The sequence below is a fragment of the Equus przewalskii genome, chromosome 18 (genome assembly GCF_037783145.1).
Source record: "Equus przewalskii isolate Varuska chromosome 18, EquPr2, whole genome shotgun sequence".
NCBI classification, from domain to species: Eukaryota; Metazoa; Chordata; class Mammalia; order Perissodactyla; family Equidae; genus Equus; species Equus przewalskii.
The window spans coordinates 33571853-33593421 of record NC_091848.1 but is presented as its reverse complement, the minus strand read 5'-3'; the positions used below and the strand labels follow the sequence as shown (position 1 = coordinate 33593421).

Sequence of the window (21569 nt, the reverse complement as noted above, 5' to 3'; positions counted from 1 at the left end):
ATTAGACAATGTTTTCTGCTCTCTAGGAGTTCATGGCCCATGTTGGGAGTGGGCAGTGTGAGGGGGAGCTAATTGACATAAGAGAATTAGCTAGGGAGTCAGAAGACATGAGTTCTGGGATTAGCTTTGCCACTTAGCTCTACTGTGTGACCCATGACAAGTCCCTCTTCTTTTTTGGTCCTCAGTTTCCCCACCTGTACCATGGGTATATTGGCCTCAATTATTATCAAGCTCTTTTCAGATCTGTTATCCTAGATTATTCTGTCCTCTACCTTTTTGTTTTTTCTCGTGGGATTCTGACATGGCGGATGTTCAACTAGCCTTAGATGCTAGCCATTCCTTTGTAGATGTCTAGTCCTCCTTTTTCTCAGACATTCTTCTCCATGCTTTATAGATTTCATCTCCTCTTTGTGTTCGGGCAATTATCTCATTCATTTATTCCTTAAATTTCAGTGGTCCTTCTGCTGTCTTTACAGCTGTCCTACAACCAGCATCCTCTCTGGACCATCACCGTGGCTGTCACTTCCACATGTCAATCCTGTTCCATCCTCAGAATAGCCTTTCAGCATTATATATAAAACCCTCTGTATGTAGTTCCCACAGAGAAGTTGACTGCATCAAAGACCAAAGGCCGGAGCAACAGGGTCCTTTTAAAGAATCTCATCCTAATGAATTCCAGCATTCCTAGTAAGCATCTTCCTCTTTTCAGCAGTGACATTTACAACTTGGCACCTTATTTCATAATTACATAAGAGGATAACCGTCTGGACAGATGCCTGCATGACAGCACAGGCTGCGCGGGGGCTGTCGGCCTCCCTGAATAGAAGGGGGTGTCCTCCTGCCTCAGCCTGAAAGGTGACAACTGGGCCATCCTTTCACATTGGTGTGAAGGGGTCATTGTGCTGGAGCTGCTGCCTCTTTCCTTCCAAATCAGTTAATCTTGTTGGGTGAAGTTTCTCTTGAAAGTAGTGTTGGCAACTTTGAGCAGACCCTTCCTGAAAGGTGCTTTACAAATGAGCAGTTATAAAAAATATCAAAGCATCTCACAGTCCTGTGTCTTAGGGCTGCGCATTACCTTTCCAGGTTCACTCCAGCCAGTCCCTAAAGGGCAGGGAAAGAGCTCAGATTTATCAAGGGGCTTATTAAGACAAGTCTAGGGCTCTGCCCAAATGAGGGAGCTGGGTCTCTTCAGGAGACAGCTGATGTCCCTGAGCTCTGCCCTCCCAGCACATTCCTGTCCTCAGGGAGCACTCTCTCTGCCAGGGGCAGTGAGACAGGTCCACACAGGTGGCAGTGGCCCGAGACAGGCAGCCACCACTTCTGACCAGGGCCTGTCCAGGCAGGCCTGGGAAGGAGGCACTGGGGCTGCTCCTTGCAGAATAGGTAGGACCTAGATGACCTTGAAAGACCAGAGAGGACACATAGCACGTGGTAGGCTTTCAAGGAAGATTGACTGAGTAAACGGCCTCTCTACCATTAGGAGTTTCTTTAATTATGGTGAAGTTATCATTTTCATATAGAGGACTGCCTTAAATTCTGCATTTGGCTAGCTTGTTGCTCTGCTCTAGAATTCTTTTTGTCTATCAAGGTCTTTGGTGCTTCCCTGTGCTCCCAGGACCCCAGTGTGAGTAGTATTGAAATTAAAATCTACCTCCCTGGAGCTCCTCACCCATCAGAAGGGGAATCAGGGCCCACTGGAAAGAGCATGCTGGGCGAGTCAAGTCAAGCAGACCAAGGTTCAGATCCCAGCTCCAACCCTTATTTGTTGTGGGACCTTAGCTATTGTTTGAAATAAACTATTGTCTGTGCAAAGCTGGACACTTAAAAATGCTCAAAGAAAGGGTGCTTCTATATGGTCATCATTTAGTTTATTGAAAGTACTCCCTAAGGCCATGAGGATGAAATTTTCCCTTCTTTCATAGCCCTGACAATGCCACAAAATTACCACCATACATCCTAGAGGCCTCCCCGTCTCCAGGCCACATGCCCTTTTTCCCCTCCCTCCTTCATCGACAGAACCTGTGATGATGTGGTTTCTCTGCTTGGGATGGTGGTATCATCCTGTCCCTGTCTCATTAGGGCTCTGCTTTACCTTGCGTAAGAGTTGCCTGAGGCCCTGGATGTGGGAGCTTGGGACACAGGAAATGGACCGAAAGAAAGAAAAGAAATGGCTGGAGGTGGGTATGTGCTGTGGGGTTCTCCATCGTGACTTTTTGATGGCTGTCACTCTCATTGCTGGACATCCTTCCTGGGACACAGTGTCTTTCCTTAAGGTCACCATCAGGTTCCTTCCTTCTATTCCCCAGGGCCACCTCTTGAGAGCAGCAGGCGCCTCAAGGCTCTGCCCAGTGGCCTGCCTCTATTCTCCCCTCCTGGCTTAGGGCAGATTTCCAGGAGACCAGCAAAGTCACCACAAGGGCTTCCTGACATCCAGACTCCCGGGTCTCTAGGTTGACTCCCAGGTTTCCTGGTTTCTAGGTTGTCGTTATTGTTGCTTTTAGTGCTTTTAGGGAAAGCAGCAGTTTTACAGATCCCGTGATGGGGTGGGCAGTGTGAAGCCAGGCAGGCAGCAGGTCCCCATTGGCCTGGGCAGGCCCATTTCCTGTACCCCCTCCTACAAGGGTCAGGGAAGCCCAGCTCTGGTACCCTCTCACCTTCCTTTGGCCTGGGCAGCTGGATTCTCACCTACTGTAACTTATCTTTTACAAAAAACTCATGTAGGATGTCAACTCATGTTTTGTTTCTGCATCACAGAAGAAAATAGAACAAGGAAAATAAATCAATTTTTCTTGAACTATAAGCTGTGATTTCGTCATAAACTAGTTTAGAGAAAGGCTATTGAATTCCGCAAACATTCTGGGCGTTTCCTGAATGCTGAGCCCCACTACCAGTGGATGGAGGCCAAGATGCCAAAGAGAGGTCTTCAAAGGGCTTCCACCGGCAGCCTGTCCTCAGACGCTGTCATGCTTGGCAGCTGGGCAGGCATGAGAAGGCTGGTGAAGAGCTGAGGGGAGAGCCCCTATATTCTGGAAGGGTGTTGGTGTGACTTCACCCTCCAGCCCTGCCCACACGTCAAAGCCAAGCCCACGTCCCCTGTTCTGTTCAGTCTTCCTCAACTGCCTCAGGCCTCAGCCAGCTCTCTACTCTTCAAACCCTGGATTCCTGTAGCGCTCGGCGGCCTGTATATAAGAGGTTTCCCACCTCTTATTTCATCTTCTCGGCATCACAGCCTTACGAGACGCGTCGTGTCATCCCCACTCTGACAAATAAAACAACCAAGATGTAGAGAACTACGATAATTTTCCCGGGGTCACAGAAGTAATCAGCACAAAACGGGGCTTGCCTTCGTGTATTCTGAGTCCCAGGTCGGCCCTTCTCCTTAGCACTGAGTACTTACTCTCTCTCCATCATCATTTAACCCCACGTGCCCCCTCTTTGGAGCTCCCACAGCCCTCTTCCATTTCATGTCAGCACTAGGTCCTCCCTCTCTGTATTTGGTCCCCTATAGGTCTCTTCTTGAGACCAGGGTCCCAGTCAGCCTGGCGTTTGGTCCCCTGCCGGCACTGACAGTGTAGGAGCTCCATCAGGCTTGGTTGGGTGAAGGATGGGAAAATGAACTTGGCCGGTACCTCCCTCCTCCCGTCTCGCCCCTAGTCATCTGGAAGCAAGGGAAGGAAACATCTCTTACGTGCCAGGTAATTACAAGACTCAGTTTGTGTACTTATAGCCCAGTTTCTCTTTCAGACAGTGGATTAAAAACATAACAGTTTCTGAGGTCTTTTAGCTGTTTCTCTCTGGGTCGGCGTCCTAACTTGACGTGGATCTTGGTTTGCAGAAGGTACTAACAAGGCCTAAGACAATAACGGTTTTTACCCCTCTCTCCCCTGGTCGTTTACCATCTGTGCCCTAAAGAGGAACACCTGTATGCTTTGAGTTTTCAGTAGGGTGTCCACATAACGGATCATCCAAATCAGATACTTTTGAGAAGGAAATGGTGCTCTGTTGACAATTACACCAGGACAGTGGGACTAAACTGGAGCATATGGTCACTTAGTTTTAAACAAAATATGTCTGCAATTGGAAGGAAGGATATGGGCAATTGTTTCTGAAGACTTCCAGAACGCAGGGAGTTGCTGGCGGGTGAAAGGCCTTTGTTTGCAGTGGTAACTTTGCATCTTCAGTGACCCCAAGAATAATCCCCTACCTGTTCTGCACCTTTCATTTCATTTTCTCTCAGTGGCTGAGCCTCCCAGGATGTGTGTCTGTGTCTTATTGTTGTCTTTCCTTTCCTCCAGAGATCCTGCGGATAATTCAGCTGGACCTAGACCTCAAGTACAAGACCAACATCCGGGAATTGTTTGAGGAGTTTGACAATTTCCTGCCAGGCGCCATCATTGGCATCGCGCACGAGATGCAGCCAGTGTACAGGTATGTGGCAGCTGTAGGGGGCAGCCTCCAAGGCCCCTGCCCACTCCTACCCGCCCCCAATCCTGCCACCCATGGCAGATGGGGATTTATTGGTGTGTGGTCTTTCTACATTTAATATCTTAGGGACACATTTGTACTTGTTGCTTACAGTTGAAAGTGTGGGTAGGTAGGTTTGCTCAAAGCCATAGAAGCCACCTCATTCTTTTTGGGGAGTTTGTGACATTTTTCTTGTGGAAAGCCCAGCTGTTTTGGTTGTTGTTTCTGGTGAAGCTCAGAATTTTAAAATCTTGGGCTTTGTCTTAGAGAGGAGGTTTCAAGATATAGCTTTAATTTGCCACGGTGGTGATGACCTAGGCTTTTTTGGCCTCTGGTTTACCAGTGGCCCTCCTCTGTATAAGCAGAGTGGGTTCATCAGTGTCTTGTAAGGAGGGAGCGACAGCACGACTTTGGAACACAGATGGACCTCACCTGGTCGTGGTGAAGAAGTACATCCTGCGTGGTGCAGTTTCATTGTCACGTGTGCGTTGTAGAGAAACTCCAGCACCTGAGAACCAGGAGACATGTCCAAGGATATTCACTGCGGCCTTGTTTGTCATAGCCAAAAACTGAAATCAACTTAAATGTCCATAGACAGCAGAATGGACAAATAAAATGTATTCATCCAATTGAGTATGATATCAAAACAAAAATGAGCCACGGTAGCTACAGGCACTGATAGGTAAAACTAGACTGCAATCTTTAGGGATGCAAGCACAAGTGGTAAAAACTATAAGGAAAATCCGAGACATGATGATCCCCCAAATCCAGCACGGCCGTTACCTCTGGAGAGGGTGGGGAGTGATGGGGAGGGCCACGGGTCGGGGTGCCTCAGGAGTGCTGCGATCCTTTAGTTCCCCCAGGTGGAGACCTTGGGGGGCTATGCACGTGTTTGCATATGCTCTTTTCTGTGTAATCTGTGTCTTACCATTGAAAAAAGGAAAGGAAATCCAGAAGCACCTACAGGTTTTTGTTAAAAACTAGGCCCCTTGGCCCTGGGTCCAGAGAGTTCCATGTTGCTGACTCTTCCTCCTCTGAGCAGAGCCATGGCTCACTCAGAGCCCAGCTGCCTGGAGCTGGAATTCCACCGTCCCCTGGGCTGGCCTGCTCTTTGTTCTCGGTGCAGACCCTCCTGCTGCCTCCCTGTGGACCTTCTTGGAGCTGGGCCCAGTCTTTGGAGAGTTGCAGGGCACAGCAACGAGTGACTCAGGAGCATGCATTTCCCTAAGAGAGAGGGGAGGTGTGACAACCTCCTCTTGGTTGTGGCTCTTTGCGAGACCCAGATCACATAACAGGAAATTCCGGCGAGGCCTCTGAATGGGCTGATAACTCCCGGGCCTTGTGGGTTGTTCTCCTTATATAATCCTCCCGCTGTGTGCCCCAGAGTCACAAAGTAGAGCCTCTTACTGTGCTATGGGGCATGAGTAGGGAGGGTTTGGGCAAACACCTGCCATTTTAACTCATAGCAGCCTCCCCACCTCATGCCCTCACCTTCATACAAGGTGTATCTTGTGTCTGAGTTTCTTGATTTAGCAAAGGGAGGTGATGGAAGGAGCACTGAACTGAGAGTCCAAGGTCCTCTGTGCTAGTCCCAGGTCTGCTGCCATGCCTGGGCCTTGGCTCTCCATCTGAGGATGGGAGCCGCTGGCCCCAAGACCTCCCTCCCCAAGCTCTGCGTCTGTGATCCCAGCTCTTCCGACCCTCACCATTGCCTCATGGTCTTTCCTCTGTCCTGAAGCTGCGTGTCTGCTGGTGAGCTCCTCATTGCACCCTGGGGGCCAGCGTCCCTGTGGTGTTTAAACCAGGCTAATGGTTAAATGCAGTTGGAGGAGCCATGCCTTAAAGCCCTGGTTTGGAATCTTCTGTAATATAAATGGAAACCTGATCACACTTAATTTAAACAGTATTGGCCAGAATTTGTGTTTTCTCTAGATCTAGGATTTTATGAATGGTGAGACTTAAATCAATTTAATTGTCTGGCCTTCTCAGCAGAAATCTCTGAAAGATTTTAGATCCAAAACGAGATTGAGTTTTTCTCACCTTCAGAGGCTTTAATTATCATCATGTATAACGAGAAAGATGGGCCCTCTGCTGCAGGGCTGCTGGGAGAGTCCAAAACTGCTCCGTTTGCCGGGCTTATGCCCTCAGAATCAACAGATATGAAAACTCCTTTACAAGCTCCCTGCCCCCTCACTGAAATGTTTCTACAGGCCTCTAATAATTAAGTCTGCAAACGACTCCCTGCACTCCTCTGCACCCTGCTGGCTCGGGATAATTGGCTTTGAATGTTTGCAGTCTCATGCTGGGGCTGGGAATGCTTTGGTGCTGGCTGGGGCAGACTGGGAATGGAGTGTGGCTTTTTGCCGTCTTGCATGAGGAAACCGGAGACTCCAGATCAAGTGTTAGTTGTCTGCCACTTTGGAGCCTACGCCTGGGTGTGTGTGTTTGTGGGGAGGGGGTGGGAGGAGACAGAGGGGGGACGGAAAGGGAGTAAGTAAAGAGTACCCGAGCAAGGACAGGCAGAGCTGGGCCCTTCTCCTGAGCAGGCAGTCTCAGCCCCAATCTCCTGGGACTTGGTCATTGTGGCATGGGAGGGGATCCCCAACCCGGCCACATGCCCACCTCTGTGGGCACTCGCCACTCCCTGAGTGCTCCTTGAGGATCTGGCAGTGGAGTTCCGACAGCCTACATGGTGGAGTGTGAGGGGGGCAAGTTTTTCATCATAAGCGGAATCTGCTAGCATCTATGAAAAGAAAGGAAAATTTAGAAACAGAACAAAACAGCACAAAAGCAAAACTTGACTGATTAACCGAGCACATTTTGATCTGGAAATTCACTAAGCGGAAATAAATTTGGATCTCCTCAGCTGTGTTGTTTTTATAGTCACTTGTCCGACAGTTACTATACTTCAAAGAGGCACATACTAAGTCATTTTTATGACTATTTCCTCTCTTTTGTGTGTCATGAATGTTAGAAGCTTGGAGAGGGGTGGGGGAGAAAGCATTTCCCAGTGTCTATTTGACAAATAGCTTTTTTTAACAATTTTTTTCCACCCCAAATGTACACCAAACTGAGTGTGTTTTCTAAAAAGTGATGGACTATGGGATGCTAGTGTAGTGACAGAGGAACCTTTTCTCTTGGGTCCCTGTTAAGATTCTGTTGAGTCAAGCATCCCATGACCTTCCTCAGCTGAAAACTGGGGAGCAGTGGTCAGCTTGGGTGGAGCCTTGCCCTTCCTGTCTTGACTCTTCCTCCGCCTCTTAATCAGGGAACTAGACGACTGGACGGGTCCTCACTGGTGATGTGTTTAGTTGGGATAAGTGGCCAAAAGGAGAGAAGGGTGTAGTGCTTTCTCTGTAAATAGAAGGGCCTCTAAATAGACAACTGTATTTTGCAAATACTGTGTGTGTTAGTCCAGGGTGCCATTTTGAGTTTGCTTCCTTAGGAATGTACTGGACAAATAAAGAAAATGGTTGGACCCCCTTTATGTACAGCTTATAAAAATTCCAGGGGTGTTTCAGCAGCAAGGCAACCACAGGGAGACCCAGGAGCACTCAGGTGGTACTCGGAAGCCGTGGGTTACAGTCCTGCCTTTCATGAATTATCCATGTGACACTTTGCAAGTCACTTGATTCTCTGACCCCCTGGTTTTTTCATCTGTAAGTAGGGATAAATACATCTAATGCGCAGAATTACTGGCAAACTCACATGAAATAACGCATATGACAGTTTCTGGTGTAGAAGAGACCCTCGGTAAAGAGGATTTCCCCACTGCCTCCCTTAAGCCTCATGACTCCTTTTTGTGTTTTCTTTTCCAGATGGTGTGTTCTTCTCGATTCCTCCTGCTCTACCCCACCCCAACCATACAGGGTCACCAGTTAAAACACAGGACACCCAGTTAAACTGAATTTCAGATAAACGACAAATAATTGTTTTGTGTATGTCCCAAATATTGCATGGGGACATACGTGTACAAAACAGTTATTTGTTGTTTATTTGAAATTTAAATTTAACTGAGTGTCCTGTTAATTTTTTGTTTTTGTTCTTTGCTAAATCTGGCAGCTCTACCCCTATCCAAGAGTTAAAACCTCCCCTTTTTAGCAGAAGCGAGTGGTCTGGCTTTTCTACAGGATCCTTGAGTGAGCAGGAACAAAGGGTCTGGAAGTGGAGCTCATGAGGGAGCCGGGTGAGAGCATGAGGGAGCCGGGTGAGAGCATGAGGGGGTGGGAGGCAGCCGCAAAGTCTCCGCGAGGCAACAGGCCTGAGTTTCTCCACTGTGCAGGAGTTGGAGGCTTGGCTGTGGTGCTTGGGAGGCCAGTGGGGCCAGGAAACCCGGCAGTGGCTTAGCTTCAGGCCACAGGGCTCCTGCTGAGCTTGGAGCGAGTGTGTGTGTGTGTGTGCATGTGCGTGTGCGTTTGTGTCGAGGAGCTGGGGTCACAGCCCTTGGTTATGGTCACTCTGTCTCAGAGCTGGCCGCCTGAGGAGCTGCTGAATGGGGGCTTTGTTGGTGGGGGCCCTGGGCTTCCGGTTCATTCTCTCTTGGCTCCACAGGACAGCTGTGTGCTGGTTTGAGCCCAAACCCACCGTGAGGTGGAAGCAGCAGGCTAATCCTGTCAGCTGCTGATAACACAATGCTAGGCAGGAATTTGCTTTCCTGTTAAGTATTTTAGTAGTGCCCATGCCTTCACCTTTTTGCTCATGTGGTTTTTATTGATACCATTTGTGCTGGCCTAGCCTTCTTTGAGATGCTTGCAGTGAAAACGTCCAGCCTGTCTGCAGGCTGCCTTGGCCCAGTGCTAGGACTGGTGCACGCCTCTCAGGGGAGTTGTGGAGGAAGTGAGACTAGCACAGAGGTACGGGAGGATGGAGGACACACCTCTGCCACTCACAGCTGTGTGATCTTGGGCAAGTCTCTTGACCTTCCTCAGCTTCGGTTTCTTTAGCTGAGAAATGGAGATTATGGCAGTGTATAGCTATATATGGCGGAATGGATTGGAAGATTAAATTAGACGTTGGATTTATAGTGCCTGGCACCGAGCAGCACTCCCTAGTGGTGGTGGCAATTTTATCTAGTGCCATCTCAGCCACTTATTAGTTCTGTGACCCCAGGGAAGTCATTTAACCGCTGAGCTTCAGTTTCCTTATATATAAAATTGGAGCTACTGATAACTCAGCATAATTTGTACTAATATTTTGGCTTCTGAGCATCTGAAACCCCTTCCTGTGTTTGAGAAATTCCTTGCCATATAAGCATGCCTCCCTTTATGGAAGACAAAGTGTTACCCCCCAAGGGGGCATCATCTGCCTGCCACACGACATGCCAAGTACTCAAGTGGCAAGGGGGTAGGAGACAAAGGACTTTATTATAGCTTGCTAGCAAGGGGGACGGAAGATGGCTGACTAATGTCTGAAAGACCCATCTTACAGAACAAAGACTACAGGCCAGTTATGTAGGGGGGCTGGGCTCTGGGTGGAGGAGGCAGCGGGTCTCTTGATGGGGGCATCCATCTGATCTCTGGGTGGGGCAGACATCTGGTCTTAGTTCCTTATAATCTTTTGTTTTACTGGATATGCATCAGAGACCAGAGCAAGCCCTATACCCTGATCTTTCAGTTGTCGTTGATGATGGCTATCAGCATAGACCCCCTGCCCTGGGGCCCATCACATTCCTCAGGAACTCCAAAGAACAAAGTTATCAACTTATAGCAGTTGGGAGGAGCCATAAAATCTACAGAGCAGGTCTGGGTTAGTTAATCAGAGGTCATTCAAAGTTACAATATGGTTTCTTTTCTACAATATGGCTTCCCTTATGTCAAGCTTGTGTTGAGCTGGTATCAAAAGGGCTGGAGACTTTACTTCCTGGACTCATTGCAGCTAGGGTGTTGGTGCTGTGTTCCCCTCTGTCTTTCCCTCACCTGAGGAAACCACCACCATGAATTTAGTATCTATGTAGACCGACTCTTATACTTTTACTATATACTCCAAACAATATAAGATATTTGCAAAACAGAAACTGACAGTATTACAAGGAGAAAACAACTAGTCCACAATAATGGAGGGAAATTTTAACATGCCTCTATCGGAAACCAAGAGCTTGGGGAGGGGGAAGGAATGCATATAGAAGATGGCAGTATAGTCACAGCCCAGGAGGAAGGAAGGAAAGAGGAGGGAGGGGAGAGGTGCTGGAAGCCTGGCTTCTTTCCCACCTCTTCCAGGGCATGGCGTATTTCAGTCCCTGTCACCCTACAGAGGGCGAACTTCTGGCCACTCTGCCCGCTTCTGGACTTCAGCCTATGGCGCTAGCCTTGATCACCAATGTGGTTTCTGTTCTGTTTCTGGTCCACGGAGAGTTCGTCTCATTTTTTAACCCCACTATGTCCTTTCTTCTGCTGCACCTTTTGAATTTAAAAAAATTATTATATAAAATCAATACATTTTTATTAAACATTCAAAAAGTATACGAGGATTACTATTTTTCCAGAAATTTTCTACAAATTTATCAGTGTATTGTGTGTGTGTAAATGGATTTGTACTTTACCCTCGTGCATCTTTTTTTGTTCACTTAACAGTGTATCTTGGCCATTTTTATACTTATCTCAGTATAGTCCTTAATTAAACTTTGCTAGTCTCCCAAAATAATTTTTTTTTTCTTTTTACAGTGGAAAATTTCTAGCATATATAAAAGTATATGGGTGCTTCCATATTATAATATTCGTGGAGCTTCAATAATTATCAACCCCTGGCCAATCTTGTTTCATCTCTGCCCCACCCACGCCCCTCCTTCCATTATTTTGAGGCAAATCCCAGACAGCATACCATTTCACCTATAAATGTCCTTTTTAATCTATTATTTAAAAAGAAAAAAAAGGACTCCTCTCTGCCATCGCTGGGCATGGAGCTGAGAAGGGTTGTATGAACTCACAGTGTCATTTTGTCTTCAGGTTCCTCAGTCTGAAGTCAGCGTGTACGAGGGAGGAAAATAGACAGACATGGCTCTAACATCTAGTCAATCAGCATTTTCCATCTCTCTCCAGATTGTCTTCTGTCGGGATGTTAATGTGGCAGCCATGTCTGGAAGGTTTTACAGCCGATATACATTCAGGTCCCTTGTTCAGTGGGCATAAAGCTCTGCTTTATAAGAGGACGCACCACCATTTTGGGATGAGAAAACATAGGCCTTGAAGATGAAAGGTGTTGGATTTTCTCTTCCTTCTTTTAAAAAAAACTAACCAAGATTGAACCTTGTCAGTTTCTATTAGAGTTAAATCTGAGTGAAAGAGAGAAGAGCCTGCCGCCTTTATAAATAGTGACTGATAGAGAAGACCTGTACTGCTTCACTCCTTAGGAGTTAGAAGACTGGGCTCTTTTTGCAGAGCCTGTATAACCTGGGGGCAGTGATGTAGCCCCGACAGGAGTTATTAATAAAAGGGGAGAGAAACATCTGCCCTGTGGTAGAGGTAAAAATATCTACTGTGAGGTTGTTATTTTTTAATGATACTATTGGGAAAATGTATTTCAAAGGAAAAAGCTGCATATGGAAGAAGCCAAGTGGAATTGTGTTACTGGTAATGTAATTGTTTCCCATCTGATGGCTGTGCCTACCTGGGTAGGCTGTGAACATCCCTATGCCACCTGAAGGCCATGGGAGTCAGGGAGGCTGCTGAAGACTGCATGTTCAGGCTGAGATGAGGTCCTGGTGGACCATGTGAGGAGCTTCCCTTCTCTGAAAACACAACTCATTTTAGTTCTTCTGTCATCCTGCACTACCGAATCAATTAAAAAGATCCATCATGTGGTACCTGACCCAGACATCTCTTGAAAGAATGAGTGAGGAAATAAATGAGTGGATGGGGTGGGACTAGGTTGCGTGTTCTCTTCAGGGTTTGCAGACTGCGTACCAGGCACATAGCAGATGTTTGTTGACTACATGAAGGAACAAATGTTGAATCAGAGGATGCCGCCTTAACAGTGTGTAGGCCAGCCATAAAGTGAGGGTCCACAGTCCCATCACTGGTGTTCTTAGAGAAAGTCCTTTCATATTTTCTTTTTAAAGACAATCCATGGGAAACATTGTTATTCTCCATTTTTATTGGGCTCGTCATGTTTGTGCACCGCAGGATTAGGTGCTTTGAGGAATTATGAGTAGAAGATATGATTCCTGCTTTCAAGGAGATTAGAAAGTAATCTCCTTGGGAGATAAGGCAGGTAAAATTCAGTAAGGACACAAATGCCAAAGATGCAGACACCAAGTCACAACTGCTGTTCACAGGTGTCCCTTGGACATGCCGCAAGGACACCTTGCTGCAGGAACTGTAAACTTCACTGTGTGGCCCACATTATCCTCAGTTTAATATTCTGCCTTCAGAATCCTAAGATATGTGTGTGTGATGCTTCTGTCTTTCCTCTGAATGGTTTTTTGGAAGGGCAGTGGGATTTGCTGTGCAGGCATAGCCTCTAGCAAATGCACTTAGGATGGACCTAGCTCTGTGCAAAAATAGAAAACTCACTCGTGGGCTTTTGCTGAGGGCCTGGCTCAGCAGTAGAGAGAAACTAGACCATGCCCTCCAGGAGCTTGCAGCCTGGTTGGTGGGACCAACTCCCCAGATTGCTCCACTGGGAGGTGGGCCTCCAGCTGAGGCCCAGCAAAGGATGGTGGCCGGGAGGACTGTCCTTTTTTGCATTACTGTAACTTGTTTCTTTTGCCAAATAAACAGCTCATTGAGAGAACCTCATTTGCAATCTAGGCAGCAAAAAAGACATCTATAAGCATCTTCCTGGGGGAAAAAAAGCAAAATAGCATGGTTGAATCACAGTGACATATGTACAAGAGAGACTTTCTGTGACAAACAGTGTGTGGAAAGGCCTGAGTTAAGCGTGACTGGTGCCATGTGACCGAAATTTCAATATGGCTCCATAGCCAGCTCGGGTACACATTTCAGCGGCATGACTGCATTTCTGCAGATGACTGAGTGAAATGGATATTCAGTCCCCGGGCCCTCTGCCTCCAGGTTAGCTGCAGAACTGGTTACTGCAGAAACACCAAGTTTTTGAATTGGACTTGAGTTTGAGATGAACACCTTACCTCCTTCCCCTGCATTGGGTGACTTCTTTAAATGAGCCATTTACTGCTGATCATAGAGAACCTCTATGATTTTCTGTTTGGGGGTGGCAGAATCAGCCCCCAACATCAAGGAGCTGCCCATAGGAATGTTTTGATCCAGAGACCCAGCCTTCCCAGGTGTCCTCGTCTTTGAGACTTTTCTATCACTATCTGTAAAACAGGAAGCTTATTTAGGAGCCAGAATTGCTTCCTATGCAGTAATTTGCCTGGACATTTGCTACGTCCCTGCCTCTGTAGAGGAGCGCTCATTATGAGGCTGCTGGTCCTGATGGACTTTCAGAAATCTGAAGTCGTGGAGATGCTCCCAGGGCCTCGTTACTGTCAGTCAGTGTGGAGTGAGGTGCTAGTGCATTTGGCTGCTTCTCTGGTTGCAGTTGAACCCCTTTGGCCCTGTAAGAAAACACTGCCTCCCTTAATAAAATGAAGCGTAGTATCTGCATGGAGTATTAGCAAGGGAAACCCTTTCCTTAACTGTTAGGACCATCTTATCTCGTGTGGCCCAAGAATTGTGAACTTGGAACTGTAAAGAAGGCAGTGTGATTCTAACACTCTGCTTGGCTCAGGAGGGAACAAGACTTTCACGTGCATGATAATGTGATTGTGGGTCATTGGTATTCAGCTTTCAGAGAGCCTGGAAGATGGTGTCTAAGCAAGATAACGACATAAAGATGAATCATGTTTTTTAGAAGGAATAGCTAGAGCAGCGGAGAGGCATCCCCATTTATTCTGCCTGTCCCCTCCTGCCAAGATGTCAGCAGGGTTTGGGAAGGGTACTCTGTGATCTTGGTCCTCCTGGTCACCTCTCTGCTCACACCTTACATCCTTTCAGCTGCTGTCAAAGGTTAAGGGCATCTTACAGTTGATCGAGCAAAACACTTTTGTATAAAAGGAGGAGAGAGAGTCTTTGAGGCCCTGTTGGTGCAGAAGAGACTGAAACAGCCAGCCAGAACCTGGGGGAGATTTGTGGCTGAAATGGAATATCTGTATTGCACGTGATTAGCTGCGAGTACAGGTACCCGCCAGCCACCGACACAGACCAGACCAGAGGAGCCTGAGTCCTTGGTCTCCACGCCGTATCACATTCAAGATCAGATGGATGTGACCATTGTTTTATAAAAAACTGTAACATCAGAGAACATCTGGTCAGGCTCTCAAAAGAAAAGGGGACCATCTAGTGAGTATAACATTGTAAGAGGCGCAAGAAGAGGCCATCTGTGATTCAGAAACTCAGGATACAGCCTGCAGTAGCTTAATTTCAGGTAAATGCCGCCATAGTAATACAAGTTTCTGAAGATTTAAAAATGGATTGTGAAGAGAAAGAAGGAAAGCAATTGATTGAAAACCCGTCTATGCCCTGGTTCTTGACTGGTGTTTCTGATGTTCGTGTTTGTTTTGTGTGAATATGGGCCCAGTGTTGCCAGATCTTCTAATTTTTTTTTCAAGAGAGCCCAGAAATCTGTGTTGTTAATGTAAAAGCTCCCAATTTTTAAATATTGACAATTAGGTAAACAGTCTGCTGGCCAAAAAAAAAAAAAAACACAATGGTGCACCAGATTCAGCCCAAGAAGTGTCAAAAGTGAGACTTTGGGTTTAAAAGTTCACTGAGGCAAAAAACTGACCAAATGGTTCTGTCAGTTGGCCTGGACCTTCCGAAGGCTTTGGTTGGCTGGTCCTTGGATGCTGGCGCTGGCAGTTTTTGGGTGCTTGAATTTTGTTTTTCTCAAATGTTTTCTCCCATTCCTTGAAGTAGGTGATTTTTATTGGTAACTTAAAATTCCATCAAATGTTTTTCTAACTAACTTCAGACTTACCTAATAACAAGATGTCAAGGCCAAGCATAATTCTTGTCCAGAAATGTAATTTTGGAAGAAAAGAAAAAGATCCCCTGACTTACCATTTATCAGAGCTGACAACTGCTTTAACGTGTATAAGAACATCTTTAAACTACTCTCGATATCTGAAGATGCTTTTGGGAGATTGAAGGTCTAGACAGGGGGCGTAAAGGGAGGGCAAGCCAAGGGAAGAGGGAAGGAGAAGGGAGAGGCCTGCCAAGGAGGCGGCCGTTGTGTGTTCACCGCTTCTCATTTCACCATCCTGTCTGTTCAGTGCTGCCTCGTAAACAAGCCAGGGCAGCTCTGGACCACGGAGAACCCAGTGTGCACACAGCCCTCAGCCCCCAAGCCTTGCTGTCTGCTCAGGCATGGTAGCGAGGACATGGTTAGTGACGCACAGAGTGGCCTCTTTCATGGAGACTCTTTGCCCTGGTCTTAGAGTCACAAATAGTTGTATTTCTCCTGGATAATTAATGGGTTTCTCCTTCTCTATAATTAGATGTCCTTGTTTTCAGTTGATTAATAGAAAACTTAGAGCCAAACATGTGGAACACCTGTAGCAAGCTTATAGCTCCGTATAGGATGCATTTTGGTATCTTTGCTAGCTAAAATAAATTCCTTCTGGAACAAGATGGGGGATAAAATTTAAAGGGAAGGAGAGAACAAGAAAGATGTGTGCTATCTGAATTAGGTCCTACCACTTAAGACTTCATTTTCTAGATCTGCCTGCCTGCATTAATTAAAGGTAAACATCATGAGAAATGGGAGGAAGTACAGCCTGGGTGGGGTGACCATTTAATTTCACCATTAATTTGTTGTTTAAACTAGAACACTTTTAAGAGTAAAGAGCGGATGCTATGAAAAGTCACACTAGGACTAGTGTAAACCAGGACTGTCCTGGGCCACCCAAGGATGTGTAATCACCCTAAGCTCAAGGCAGCAGAGCAGGGAAGGCTGGAGGAAGAGGACCGGGTAGGGAGTGATGGAGGGGAAGGAAGCTGTGCATGGCTGAGGTATTTAGGGTCAGAAGTACTGCTGAGGTTGGCAGTGTATCTGGACTCATCATCTGCTAGAACCAGGAGAGGAGTGTTGGGCCATTCTGGGGCTGGAATTTGGCTTTTGACTGGACTTTCAAGGTGAAAAGTCCCCTGTCTCTGTAGGTGCATCTTATCAGGTCCACCTGCCACATCTCCTGGTGGTCTGTGTCAGCTCATGAGCTATTATTTGGCCCTGGGCTGAGTAGGAAGATTAGGCTTTGTCTGTTGGATGGCACTAACACTATGTAGAGACTAATTTGCTAATTTTGAGAACTAACCACTGGAATTTGGCCATAATTCCACATAGAAGGAATCAAGGGAAAGAAGTGGAGGTGAGGTGAGGCAACTGCCTCTCAAAAGTGTAAATGCTTTGTTTTCACCATTGATTTTTGGCTGGTCTCAAAAATTCCCCAGAGCTGCTCTTAGTGCGCATTAGCTGTGCGTCAGAATTTCACTGGGGCTGCAGCCTTTCAGCCTGTGACTGGAAAAGGCTGCCTCGTGTGCTTCTGTGCACTCCAGCGGGTCTACGGATACCTGCAGAGAGGGTTCCTCTCCCCAGACGGGCAAGTAGGGCTCAGAAAATGTTGCCCTATGCCTCCTGGATGGGCTTATACTACGTCTGGAGCAGAATCTCTGGAAGCTGGGAGGGGTTCTCGTCTGGGAGAAACCAACAAGGGGCTGTGGGTGAAGGCTGCCCAGCCCAACACAGCCCACCTCTGGGAAGGGAATGGAATGGAAGCTCGGCCTCCCACTGCAGATATCACCCATGTGGCCTGGCCCTGGGATCACACCAGATGAAGGCGACCTGAGGAAATTAGCGTGAGCTGAGCCTCAGTCTTGGGTGTATTGTTGGGAGGTGGCCCTTGTCCTCTTGTCTCAGCACATCTGAGCTTATCCAAGCTATCTTGGTGACTTTAACAGCTCATCTGTTAAGAATTCCACAGGTGTTTGTTGAGGGCTCAGTGGACAAGCTGCAGGCCCCGTCCCCAAGAGTATACAGTTGAGAGGCCTGGCCCCACCTGCCCCTGAGGGTCTGAGCACCCTATAAAAGAGTCTGTGGCCACACTCCTGTAACTTAGAGTCACCCCCAGACATTGCTTCCTTCCTGCTGCTCATTCTGATACTGGGGGCCCTGGTTCCCTCTCCCTCACTTCCCACCATTTCCTGCCTCTTAGAAGCTCCTTAGCAGCCTGTCCACTTGGCTTTCAGTTTCATTTCATACTGGACACAGTCTCTTGGGTTACTGACATCTCCATGTTGCAGCCAAGGGAGAGGCTACCCTGTCTCTGTCCCCAAACTAACTGATGACTATGCTCTCTCAAACTTTTTTGAGCACGTACTGTATGCTAGGCATTGTGCTAATTCTAAAGTCCAAACTGCTTAGCCTGCTGCTTGGAGACCTCTGCAATCTGCCTCCCTCCACCCCACCTTTCTCCTTCTCCCATCACCTCTCCTGTCCCTGTGTTTTTGGCTGCACTGAACCCCCAGCAGTCTCCCAAACAGGTACTCACTCACATGTGTGGCCTTTGGGTACGCTCCTCCCTCTGCCTGGGATTCTCTCCCTCCGTCCTGCTCTTCTGTTTGCCCTACTCATCCTTCACAGCCCAGGTGAGAAGCCTCCATCTCCAGAAAGGCTTCTGAGGGCCTCCCTGCTCCTCCTGTAACCCCCACTCCTCAGCACTCACTGCCCTGAGATCATTCAACAGATCGCGACTTGGAGGACAGATGCTTCCTATGTGTGTGTGTCTCCCCTGACAAAGCAACGAACTCTTGGAGGACAGGGCCCTCGACTAATAAAACATTGTCCACCCCCGCTCCTCCCAGTCTCACAAGTCTAGTCTGGGGGCCTGGAACTGAAACCATTCATCCAGCCATCCTCCAGCTCTGGTTCTCTAAGAACATCTTGGAGTTTTAAGGTATGGTTATTATTTTCAAATAATGGCATGAAAGATCAAGAGGAAATAGAGGAAACTGAACTTTAGCCATAGGGATAAAACCAAATCATTTAGTTTTCTGGGAAGATACATGCTTTTATGGCATTTTGCCCATAGACTAGAATATTGGGAAAAATATTCGTCCTTGAAGTCAGTCAAAGCTGGGTTGATTCCTGGTTCCACCACTTACTGGCCTTATGACTTTGCATAACACATTTAAACCTTTTAAAGCTTCAGTTTCCTCCCCTGTGAACTGGGGATACACCCAGCATATTGGTTATAAAATGATTTCTGCTCCCCCGTCCATGACATATTTGAGATCCATGACTCATGTGTTGCCGTATGGGCAGAAAGGGTGTGTTTGAAGGATGCTGCCTTGTCATTCTGATATGCTGGAGTTTGTGCCTTCTCTCTTTCCCCTATTTGAGAATTACTGGCCTAGATCTTTGTGGGTGCTCAATAAATAGTTGAGAATGAAATGGTGTCCTATACGCGTCACACAACACCAGGCAGAGGCACTCGATGAGAGTTATTCGCTCTCCCTTTCTCCCCATCCTACACAATCCATATCTTCTCTTGGTGCTTGTCGGTAGTGGACAGTGTTTTCAGAACACTGAGAGGTTGCTGTAGAGTGTGAGATGGGGCCACCTTTTGAAGCCAGAAGGAATTTGTCCTGGCTTGGAAAGGGAGCGTGCTGTGCAGGAAGAGGCCACACCCTGCCTTATATGAAGTTACCACTGGCTCTTTTCTCTTCACAGTGTTTGAGATTACAGGCCAGTTGCATGCACCTTGCCGTGATGAAAAACATAACTTTGCTTTTCTATTCCGTGGTGCAGAAGACCAATGTGGAAAGCCCAATGGCATAGGTGCAGAAACTGGCCAGATTGGAACTGACCGTGAGTAACCACCTGTGTTTTGTAGATTACAAACTGAAAACAGCTTACAGCAATATGGCGTCAAAGACTTTTGAAGCATGGGTATTAAAGCATCTCAAGCTTCTCCTTGTAACATGCGCATCCCTGCATGCCACTCCGCTCCTATACCCCAGAAGGAAGCTTCACACTCCACTTTCTCTCTCAATCCGCTCTCTCCTTCCCCTTCAGGGCCCCTTCTCTGCTCTGGCTTCTCCAAGCCAGCTGATGAGAGCACTTTCTCTCTGGTGCCTGGGTGTGGGCACCGTGGCATGCTATAATCGTGCAGGATGACCCAGGGCTGCTTGTAGCTGAGCATAAGCTATGGACAGCCTCTTGGGACTCAACCAAGTTGATGTCTAACCACCTCTTTCTAGATATTCACTCCCTGTGATCATTTCTCAGTTTGAGAACCTGTCTTGTGGATCCACACTCTTGTGATTAAGATTTTACCATCCCAGGCCACTTCTGTTCCAGAGGCAAAGAATAAGTTATTTGCTACCTTGGGCCTCCACTTGGTCCTTTCATGTCCAAGCCTGAAGTCTCCACACCCTTTGACAGACACGCCATCACTGTACCGGCTACTCAAGTGTGCAGTGTGAGCTTCCATTGCAGCTTCTTTGCTCCTGCACTGGTTGTAACAGTGCCGCAGTCCTTTAGGCTGAAACGGTACTCCACTGTTTCCAGATTGGTTTTATGCTTGCTCCCCATACGAATTCAGCAAAGTAGGAAGGCAGGTAGTTTTATCTCCATTTTGCAAAAGAGACTGAGTCTTGGGTAGGTTAGGTCAGCCCAGGGTCACTCGGTCGCTTGGTCAGGACTAGAACTCAGCTCCCTGGCCTTGGTGCCCTGCCTGTCCTCTATGCACCTGAGGTCCTAGGTGAGGTTCCTAGACCCTGCCCTCTACTCCCTGAATTATGCAACAGCAGACCTGGAGAGGTTTGGCAGCCTCATACCCAGCCACCTTGCAGCCTGGGCCACTGAGTCTCTTTTTTTGGGGATTAACAGCACATACTTACTTGCGTGTTAAAGAGAATCACAGTCTTTCCATTAAAACACTTAAGAGCACTCAAGTTTCTACCTTGGTGTTTGATCGCCGTACAAACTGCCCTCCCACCTCCGTCCGCAGTCGCATTTGGCAGAGGCTCGGTTACTATTCCAACCCTTATGAGTCCCTCCAGCAAAATGGTTTTGTCACTTTTCCTCACAGCACAGTGACGTACCTGGTGATGCTGCGATGCGTGTGTAATTAAAGAGACGCGCGGATTGCTCCTCTCAGGCTGTGTCTGGGGGATTTTGATCACTGAGGAATCGCAGTCGTGTAGGTTTTAGTGTGAATTGTGTCCAGTCAGGCCACTCACAGCTTTTACGCCAGAGAGGGAATGTTTTTGATTATTAAAGGGTGTGGACTTCATTTTTTTGGTATGTCTACAGCCTGGCTTGGATTAAAACTTCTCTTGTCGTTAGGGAAGAGTTACAGTAAGGTCTTCCTTCCTTCCTTCTTTCATTTTTTCCTCCCTCCCTCTCTCCCTCCCTCCCTTCCTCTCTCTCTCCCATCCATCCATCCTCCATCATCCACCTAAGACGACAGGAAAGATTTACTGCATCATTGAGTCTGATGAGTTTCAATATCTACTCTGCAACTTACAGAAATCCCATTATGCTATTTATTGCCAAAGCAGCCTGTTTCTACTACAGTATCTTCCTCATGGGTCTCATCCTCCTGGTTCTGAGGACTGGGGGCTGTGTTCAGAGCCAGCCTGGGGTCTCCAGGGAGGTATGGGCGTGCTCAGAGTGTCGTCGGCTCTTGGGAATTGAAACCACCTGTACTTTGGCTCCTCCCTTCCATCTCCTTGCTGCCTCTTTCCTCTCACTGAAATGCTTCACAGGCATTCTGCATCCTGCTGATTGGCTTTATCTGATGAGGGGATGGGGAGACAGACCTGGGGGCTTAAGTTACTTCCTCTCTATTTGCCTTGGTTTCCTCCTTTATAAAATGAGAAAGATGAATTAAAGTGTCTTTCCTAACTCTAAGAGACAATTACAGATTCCTTAATGTAGTTACAGAATCTCAGGAATAGGAGAGACATCTGAGGGCATCTTTTCTCATATTCGAATTTCCCCTACAGCATCCCTGACGTATCAGGTCTCAGCTCGATCACCTCCTACAATGGGGACCTTGCCATTTCCAAGGCAGCCCATTATTTTATTGTTGGACAAGTTCGTTGGAATGTTTTCCTGTATATTAAATAAAAATCTGTGTCCCTGTG

The 21569-nt window shown here is 47.3% G+C and overlaps 1 protein-coding gene across 2 annotated transcripts in view; it reads left to right on the top strand.

Annotated features, from left to right (window-relative positions):
• XXYLT1 (xyloside xylosyltransferase 1) overlaps positions 1–21569 on the top strand; it is a 170773-nt gene that overhangs the window by 91629 nt on the left and 57575 nt on the right. For both annotated transcript variants that reach the window (XM_008522405.2, XM_070583458.1), the window contains one exon: positions 4296–4428. In XM_008522405.2, coding sequence (XP_008520627.2) covers positions 4296–4428 — 133 coding nt within the window. The remainder of the gene's footprint in view (positions 1–4295; positions 4429–21569) is intronic.